The sequence below is a fragment of the Lissotriton helveticus genome, unplaced genomic scaffold (genome assembly GCF_964261635.1).
Source record: "Lissotriton helveticus unplaced genomic scaffold, aLisHel1.1 SCAFFOLD_1098, whole genome shotgun sequence".
In the NCBI taxonomy this organism is placed as follows: Eukaryota; Metazoa; Chordata; class Amphibia; order Caudata; family Salamandridae; genus Lissotriton; species Lissotriton helveticus.
In genome coordinates, this window is record NW_027611869.1 from 116,332 (window position 1) to 126,640 (window position 10,309).

The window sequence follows — 10,309 nt, forward strand, 5'->3', positions numbered from 1 at the left end:
ACCGTCTCGTCTGGATGCTGGACCGCCTCCTCCGTCTCCTCCGTGGGCCTGAGGGATACTTGAAGCAGAAATATCTGCCGGTGCGCAGAAGAGTTCCGTCACGACTGCAGAGGGTCAGGGGGTCGGCGTGGCTTCACCGACGCGTGGGGAAAGGGCAAGTCCCTATTCGGGCGCCATTATGTGGTAAATAAATAAATAATACCCTATTTTTGAATGAATAAATGAATACCAGATAGCTCAATAAATAAGAGTCAAGATTCGAGGTAGTAGGAGTTTGCAGGTTTATTACAGCATAAAGGACAGGAACAGGACAACCTGCACAGGAATAGGATGGCAAGGCCCAGCAGCGCTGCCGGGGTCAGGATCGGGACAAGGGAAAGGTAACTTTTTAATAACAGTGCATGAGCATATATACATAACGCAAACACATAGCATTACATTGCAATAGGCGTAGCAGTGGGTGGAGCAAAAGGCGTGACGCGTAGCAGTCGCGAAAGATAAGGGTGAAAAGAGGTGTAACAGGGCGTATACATAGACATGTGATGCAAACGTAACAGAATATGTCATGAATGGGGCGGAAACCATGGAGGGGGCTACCTGAGGAGCCGGGACCTCTAACCTGATGGTGCGCGCAAACTAGCAATGACGTGTTACTAGGAGAAACTGGGGGCTATGAACTCTGTGCTAGGAGGAGAGACTGAAGTCTGGAGAGTCAGGGCGACATGTACCTAAACAGTATCTAGTATCTGATGTTTAGAGAACATGTTGATATAAACTAGAAGTCAAGAGGGGAAAGGCTAACTTGATTCTAAGACTGGACCATGCATTATTCTACATGTAGTGCGTGATGAAGAATATTAAATGACCATTAAATGCAGTATTTCTCTAACGTGGAGACGTGAAGGCTAGACAATGACGGAAACTATCGATGCGATTCAGTAGCTTTAGGAATGCAGAGAAGGAGGACTGAACTGATAACTGGAATCATACAATATTCTTGGCAGACTCAGAGGCAGAGCCAGGGTGAGCCGGGCACTGCGAGGCAGGAAGTAAGTGAAGGGTCGAGGATACAGGTGGGGGCTGTATCGCTCCTCAGCGAGGCTTCAGGAGACAGGAGCTGAATCTGGTGTCCAGGCCCTTTTGAGGCCTAGAAACGGGGACTTTTCAATAGAATAACGTGCACACTGAGAAACGTGGCAACGTAGCTTTACATAGGCCTGATATTCGTAGTATTCACGAGAACTGGAAACTGGCATACTAGAGGTGGACACAACTGTAATTGCGTCATTAATCGAACACAGGGAATGCATATGCATATTTAATCATGCACACATAACATATGATGGATGACACGTAGGGACACAGAACATGGCAAAATTTACTTTTCCACAACATAACAACTTTTCCTTTTCATTCACAAAGGGACATTCACTAGTCCATGTCTAACTAGTTTTCTGAGGACGCCTTCATTTAAAGATTTAGCCCCACAGAAAAACTGCCCTTGTGACAGCAGTCCTAACTAAGGCGTTAAGTAGCAGGCTTCAGGATTGCTTGTTGTAGCTGATTATGTTGGTGTAATTATTACATGTTATTTAATTTTAGTAACATTATTGTTGTAGCTTGAAGAATTCATGTCTATTCTTCAACTGTTAATTGTTTAAAAATATTGGATGTAAACGGATTGTGTTGCGCTCAGACATATGTACTTGTAAAAAAGCATTTAAGTACATAAAAATGTATGTGATAAAAGTCAAATTTGGCTATGAACAGTATGGTCAAGACACTAAGTCTGCTTAAATAAATAGCAGCATTCTAAAGTAGTACCTAGGGGATCTTCTTTCTTTCTAAATACTTTCTAAAAGTGGCATTTGCAAACGCGCAATTTAAAAACCATCTTTAGTCAAATATGTGTTATTAAATTCTGAGTTCAGAGAGCCTAAATTTTATTTTTCCATCTTATCCCTATGGGAAGATATGCTTAAGAATGTTACAAAGCATTCCTCATTCTGTCCTATGGGGCAAGCTAGCCTTTCAATAGTGAAAAACGAAATTGGCAGTATTTCACTATCAGGACATGTTACACACATCAGTACATGTCCTACCTTTCACATACACTACACCTTGCCCGGGGGGTACCTTGAGCCAACCATAAGAGTGTCCTATATGTAAGAAAAGGGAAGGTTAGGGCCTGGCAAGTGTGTGCACTTGCCACGGCGACATGGCACTTAGCAGACTGCGCACAGGCATTGCAGTGGCAGGCCTGAGATCTTTTTAGGGCTACTCATGTGGGTGGCAGAATCAGTGCTGCACTAGTAGTATTTGATTTACCAGCACCGGCACACCCAGTGCATTTTACTAGGTACTGACCAGTAAATCCAAACCTGCCAATCAGGGAGATCCAATCATATTAACAATTTACACAGAGAGCATATGCACTTATGCACGGATTAGCAGTGGTAAAGTGCCCAGAGTCCTAAAACCAAGAACAACAGATCATGAAAAAAATAGGAGGTGGAAGCAAAATGTTTGGGGATAACCCTGCAAAAATGGGCCTCATCCAACAACCCTCAAGACCTGGGTGTTCGAATAAGCCTACAGGACCTGCAAGCGCCTGGATAACCTATTGGGCGATTAGCCGGGCTTTATAAATCCTGCTCGATTGAAGCCTTGATCACTGTGGAATTAACAGTTAACCTTTCATAAACAAGCAAAGCGAAGCGACCAGTTTTTTTATAGCCTCTATCCAAGTATCGATGTCTTCAAGATGGTGACACACTGACCTATCAATTGCTCCTACTGTCCATTCAAGGACTGAGGATTTAACTTCGTATTCTCCCCGCTGCGTTTCTTTGGTCACCAGATGGGTCCGTACAGTTCAGTAGTTTTATGTTTTTTATGTTATTTGGTGGGAGTCCAGTTGGAGAGGAGTGTGGTACAGCACTGTTGAATTTGTCATGACAGTTTATTATAGTAGACTCTGGAACAGGAAAAGGGCTTTGTCATGCTGCTTAGTGACAATGAGTCAGCTTTGTAAACAGGACACATCACTGGATGTGTTATCTCGTCACCACACCCATAAGTGACATTGTAGACCACATCAATCTACGTATGCGGGCATTGAGTTGATAAAATTGATACAAGGTCTCTTGTCTTGTGTTGATGGTTTAAAATTTGTCTTGTGCTTATATACATAACCAAAAGACACACAAATTATGGACGGAATTCGGAATAATTCAAACATTCACCCCCAGTCAAGTGATCTGGGTTAAATCCATTGTTCTTTTGCTCACCATGCCAAGCCAGTTAAGACTTAACCATATTCAAATCATTGGCCCTGCTCCTCATGGGTACAGTCCAGCTTGAACTTTCAAGGCAGGTCCTCCCTGGACCAGAAACAAGCATACTGGGACCGGTTTAGGGTATCACCCCTCATCAGTCATCTTGAATCCAGTGTACAGTGAGCCCGGGACCCACGTCTAGGCATACCCGTGGCCCTTTATATGGTTTCTCCCCAGGGTGGGCTTTCCCATGATACATTGGCTGTGAGGTGCCTTTCTAATAAATGCCTTGTCACTTTCTGTACATTCATACAGATACTTCATTAAAAACACTTTGTCACATTCTCCAGGAACTCGCCCAGAGATCTGCAAAGCCATCCGTTACTTCATCACCTAGCTCGCCATTGCCTCTGAACACTACATATTCATAGCAGATCTCAGCTTCCACAAGGAAGACCTTAGCGACGTCAGCACTGCCAACCTAATAGAAAGCATGAGCAACATCAGCCTCATCCAACTCGTCATCGACCCAACACACATCGTTGGGCACACACTTGACTCCATCCTCATCTCCAGCGAACCAATCAAGTACCACCATGTCACAGAACTCACCTGGACCGACCAACTCCATTGTCCACTTCACCATCACAGGGCACAATACTACGGCAACCAAAGCCAAACAACCCAGCGCAACTGGAAAACGTTCTCAGATGAGAACTGAAACACTCGCCATGCCAACTGACTGGACACAGCTCTAGACCTTAAACAGGCCCTCAGGAACTTCACAGACTGGATCACCGACTATGCCACCCCGACCAAGATCAGAGAATCGGCAAAGAGTGTCAACTTCTTTACCCTGGAACTTCAGACCTCTAAATGAAACTGTTGTTGGCTAGAAAGAAGATAGCGTACCAATAAGGATCCAGTGCACTACACCACCTTCAGGACATCGATCAACCACTACCACCTCCTCTAAGAAGGGAGCGCTCACATGCTGGATAAAGATCAGATCAAACCACAGCAATGAGCACTTCACCATCATGGAATTCAGCAACCCTGCAGCCACAGAGAATATCATAACTCCCTCCTAGGATATGTGCTACACACTTGCTGACTACTTTCATTAGAAGATCGCGGTCATCTACAGGGACTTTGAACCTCAGCTCTCTGCAAGTGACAGCCTCGCCCTCCTCACACCCACTGACACTAACTCTGACCTCGGGCCACTTCCTGGGATACCCTCATTGCACAAGACACCACCTCTATAATGAACACAATGCACTCTGGGGTACCCGCTGATCCATGCCCCACCATATCTTTAACCTCAGGAGCAAGGTGATCAGATTAGAGCTCACAAACCCACATAACAGATCGATCGCCTTGGCCCCCTCTGCAGAAGAGTGGTAACATGTAGAAGTGAAACCCCTCCTAAAAAACATTCAGCAGACCTAGAGCAGCTGAAGAACTCCTGACTGATACCCCTGCTCTCGTTCCTGGCCATAGTCTTTGAGAGGACAATCAAGAGTACGCTGACCAGACACCTGGAGCACAACAACCTCCTGGACTCCTCCCATTCAGGCTTCCATGCCAATCAAAGCACAGAGACTGCCCTGATAGCAGCCACAGATGATATCAAAGCCCACCTGGACCTCAGTCAAAATACAGCCCCATCCTCCTCGACCTCTCGGCTGCCTTTGACATGGTCTCCCACCAGATCCTGATCGACAAGCTCCACCAGATCGGAATCCAAGGAAATGCCCTGAAATGGATCGCCTCCTACCTCACCAGAAAAACTCTGAAAATCAGACTCCTGCCCTACTCCTGAGCCCAAGGACATCATCTGTGGTACCCCACAAGGATCCTCAATTATTCCCACCTTCTTCTACACTAACATGATACCCCCAGCCAACATTATTAGATCACACAGATTGAAAGTCATCTTCTACACCCACCTCACCAACTCCAGAGACAACTTACATAGGTGCCCGGCCAACATCACCGACTGGATGAAGCACAACTGCCTAAAACTGAACACAGACAAGACGGAAGTCCTCATCTTCAGTTACCAGGCATCTCCGTGGAGCGACGCATGGTGGTCAGCAGTCCCCTCCCTTACAGACCATGCCATGACTCACAATGCACATGTGCTGTAAGATCTTTAGATCTTGCAGCTCCCCATCAGCACCAGACAAATGATCACCCAAGCCCTGGTGACTAACTGGCTTGGCTACCTAAAAACTCTGTATGTAGGAATCAACACTAACCTCCAGAGACAACTGCAGACAATACAGAACTCAGCAGCAATACTAATCCTCAACCTCCTGAAGCAGACCCACATCACTCCCCACCTCAGTAAACTCAACTGGCTCCCAGTCTAGAAAAGAGGCAAGATACCGACCCATGCTTGTAAGGCACTCCACAACGAAGGATCGTCCTACATCAGCCAAAGTTTATTCTTTAACCAGCCCGCCAGACACCTGCATTCCACCTTCCTCTTGCTTGCTCACGTTCCCAGTGTCAAACCAGGCACGGAGGCTGCTCTTTCTCCCACCTGGCTGTAAAGACCTGGAATGAACTTCCCCTGCACTGGAGATCCGACTCATCAGTGAATCTGGAAAGAACTCAAGATCTGGCTGTTCAACTGATCAGCCCCTCCGGACAGCAACTCCTCCCCTGCGGCTTGAGAATCTCACAGATGATTTGCCGTGCTTAATAAATACCGATTGATTGATTTGAGTGCGCACATTAATATAGATTTTTCCCAGTGGGGACTTTGATGTTGTTTAGCTCTCCCTTGCTAACAAATGCCTTGCTACAATCAGTGCAGTCTTCAGGGTGGACTTTTGATGCTGCGTTAGCTTTCCATTTATGAATCAATGGTCACATTCAATACATTTATAGAGTTTCTGTCCTGTGTGAACATTCTGATATATTACATTTTGTTTTGTAATCAATCCCATGCCACGTTATATTTATTAATAGTGTTTCTCCCTAGTGTGGATTTGTTGATGTTAGCTTATTCTTCCTTGGAAGACTTTATTACACTCTAAATACATAGGATTTTTTTGCCATGTAGATTTTCAGACATCGCTTCAGTTGTCCATTTATTATGAATGCTTTGTGGTATTCAATACATACATTTTCTCTCTTGTGTGAACTTCTTGATTTTGTATTAAATTTTGCTTTGTGATGAATGCCTTGTCACATTCTGTAAATTCATGTGGTTTCTCCCCACAGTGGACTTGATATTGTTTTAAATCTCCCTTTATAATGAATAGCTTGTCACATTCAGTGAGGTTGAATGGTCTCTTTCCATTTGGTATAAGTTCTTTGTCACATTTTGTACAATGATATAGTTTCTCTCATGTGGGAACTTTCTGGTGTATTTTTAAACTTTGCTTTGTAATAACTGCTAAATCGCATTCAGTACAGCCATATCGTTTCTAACCAGTGTGGAATTTCTGATGTACTATTATGTACATTCATAGGGTTTCTCCCCTGTGTAGATTATCTGATGTTGCATAACAAGTGACTTTCTAATAAATGCCTTCTCACATTCAGTGCAGTTGAATGGTTTCTCCCCAATGTGGATTTTCTAATGTCGCTTCAGCTCTCCATTTGTTATAAATGCCTTGCCACATTCAGTGCATTCATACGGATTCTCCCCCAGTGTGGACCTTTTGATGTTGCTTTAGCTGTTTGTATTTTATAAATGCCTTGCCACATTCTGTACGTTCATACAGTTTCTCCCCAGAGTGGACATTTTGATGTCGCTTCAGCTCTCCATTTGTTATAAATGCTTTGTCACATTCGGTACATTGATATGGTCTCTCTCCAGTGTGGACTTTTTCATGTCGCTTCAGCCCTCCATTTGTTATAAATGCTTTGTCACATTCGGTACATTGATATGGTCTCTTTCCAGTGTGGACTTTTTGATGTCCTTTCAGCTCTCCATTTGTTGTAAATGCTTTGTCACATTCTGTACATTGATATGGTTTCTCCCCAGTGTGGACTCTCTGATGTTCCATTAGGTGTGACTTTCTAATGAATGCTTTGTCACATTCAGTACATTGATATGGTCTCTCTCCAGTGTGGACTTTTTCATGTCGCTTCAGCTCTCCATTTGTTATAAATGCTTTGTCACATTCGGTACATTGATATGGTCTCTCTCCAGTGTGGAGTTTTTGATGTCCCTTCAGCCCTCCATTTGTTTTAAATGCTTTGTCACATTCTGTACATTGATATGGTTTCGCTCCAGTGTGGGTTTTCTGATGTTCCAGTAAATGGTATTTTCTACTGTATGCCTTGTCACATTCTGTACATTTATATGGTTTCTCCCCAGTGTGGATTTTCTGATGTCGTTTTAGGTCTTCATTTGTCATAAATGCCTTGTCACATTCTGTACATGCATACAGTTTCTCCCCAGTGTGGATTTTCTGATGTAGCTTTAGAGCTCTATTTCTTATAAATGCCTTGTCACATTCTGTACATTGATATGGTTTCTCTCCAGTGTGGACTTTCTGATGTTTTATTAGATGCGACTTTCTAGTGTATGTCAGGCAACATTCTGTACATTGATATGGTCTCTCTCCAGTGTGGAGTTTTTGATGTCGTTTTAGCTCTCCATTTGTTATAAATGCTTTGTCACATTCTGTACATTGATGTGGTTTCTCCCCAGTGTGGATTTTCTGATGTTGCTTCAGCTGTACATTTCTTATAAATGATTTGTCACATTCTGTACATTGATATGGTTTCTCTCCAGTGTGGGTTTTCTGATGTTCCAGTAAAAGGTGTTTTCTACTGTATGCCTTGTCACATTCTGTACATTTATATGGTTTCTCCCCAGTGTGGATTTTCTGATGTCGTTTTAGGTCTTCATTTGTCATAAATGCCTTGTCACATTCTGTACATGCATACAGTTTCTCCCCAGTGTGGATTTTCTGATGTAGCTTTAGAGCTCTATTTCTTATAAATGCCTTGTCACATTCTGAACATTGGTATGGTTTCTCCCCAGTGTGGATTTTCTGATGTCGTTTTAGATGTTTATTTGTTATAAATTCCTTGTCACATTCTGTACATTGATATGGTTTCTCTCCAGTGTGGACTTTCTGATGTTTTATTAGATGCGACTTTCTAATGTATGTCAGGCAACATTCTGTACATTGGTATGGTTTCTCCCCAGTGTGGATTTTCTGATGTCGTTTTAGCTCTCCATTTGTTATAAATGCTTTGTCACATTCTGTACATTGATGTGGTTTCTCCCCAGTGTGGATTTTCTGATGTCGTTTTATCTCTCCATTTGTTATAAATGCCTTGTCACATTCTGTACATGCATACAGTTTCTCCCCAGTGTGGGTTTTCTGATGTTGTGTTAACTGTCCATTTGTTATAAATGCTTTGTCACATTCTGTACATTGATGTGGTTTCTCCCCAGTGTGGATTTTCTGATGTTGTTTTAGCTCTCCATTTGTTATAAATGCTTTGTCACATTCTGTACATTGATATGGTTTCTCCCCAGTGTGGATTTTATGATGTTTCATTAGATGTGACTTTCTAATGAATGCCACATCACATTCTGTACATTGGTACGGTTTCTCCCCAGTGTGGATTTTCTGATGTTGTGTTAGCTTTTCATTTGTTATAAATGCTTTGTCACATTCTGTACATTCATACGGTTTCTCCCCAGTGTGGATCATTTGATGCCGCTTTAGACTCTCCTTCCATCTGAACAATTTATTACATTCTGTACATTTATATGGTTTCTCCTCTACGTGGACACGCTGATGCTGCACTGGGTCTTTCATTGCAAAGAACACGTTTTCACAGTCAGTCCATCTATCTGGTTTTTCTCCAGTATGAAGTTTCTTATGTCGCACTTGCTGTTTTTTGGCCTAATAAATGTTTTGTCACATTCTAGAAATTCATATGGTTTTTCTCATGTGTGTTCTTTCTGATACCAGGTTATCTCTTCCTTCGTAATCAGCACCTTAGACTTGCTTCAGTATGTCAGTGTGTTGTGTCTCCAATGTCTATCAGCTGATATCCAAGAGCCAAGTACAGACCTCATTGGGCATCTTGGGTTTTCTGCTGTAGAAAAAGACTTCGGCGAGGCATTAGCCTTCAAGGGAAGAGTTTTTGAGGCACACTGTTTTTACATCACTCCCCACACCAGTGATGTTTAATAGCTTTACTTTTGACATTCATTACTGCATTTATTTCACCTGTTAGATTAAGAAAAAGAAACAATCATTAAGCTTAAATGCAAAACCCATCAGAAAAACTCATTGGCATTTAATGATGCATTTAAGTGTTCATATAGACAAGTGCGTTGAAGAAATCCTAGATTCCACTTTCAATGTAAAGATGCAATAGGCAGAGTAAGGGCATACGATCTTTTTGTGATCCCCTTCTATTGAGGAGTGTGGACTCAAGGAGTAACCAAGAGACCAGAGACTGTTGCTTGTTCAGTGAGTGAGATCTTCTCCCAAGAGACACTGCAATGTTAAATCCACAGCAACAAGATGCCGCCCTTCTTATCCAGGGAACGGTTCCTATTATCAAACGGCCTAACGAATAATGCAAGATGGAACCGGTTAGAAAACAGGTCTCTGGTTGGCAGAGGTATGCACCATGTCCAAGTAGGGCCAGCAATCCTAGTCAGGGTAAGTCACAAAACAATTGCAAATTATTCTGTGCTCACCCCCTGGTAGCTGGGCACAGAGCAGGCATGCTTAAAAGGCAATGTTTAAAGGGTTTGTGCAATAACTCATGCAACAACACAGTGAATACCTCACAAAAAGACTCAGTTTAGAAATATAGAGAACATGTATCTGAGTAAAAACAAGTCCAAAACGATAAAAATCAATCAAGTAGAAGCTGCGATATTGAATGTTGAAGAAAAAAAAGGTAATAAAACAATTGAAAGCAGGTAACACTAAAAAAGGTTATTTCAGATTGGTCAAGAGGGACCGGTGCAAATTCAAAGTGCAGGCCGACTACAATGGAGCGCAGAAAGACTGCAGGGACCCATT

General features: G+C 42.8%; 1 protein-coding gene across 1 annotated transcript; it reads right to left on the reverse strand.

The window, feature by feature from the left end:
• Nucleotides 1-1,209: 1,209 nt before the first annotated feature.
• Nucleotides 1,210-9,491, reverse strand: LOC144807223 (uncharacterized). Its single transcript, XM_078673073.1, has one exon. The coding sequence runs from the start codon at nucleotides 9,080-9,082 to the stop codon at nucleotides 6,929-6,931; it is 2,154 nt and encodes a 717-aa protein (XP_078529199.1). The 5' UTR covers nucleotides 9,083-9,491; the 3' UTR covers nucleotides 1,210-6,928.
• Between the last annotated feature and the right edge of the window lie 818 nt (nucleotides 9,492-10,309).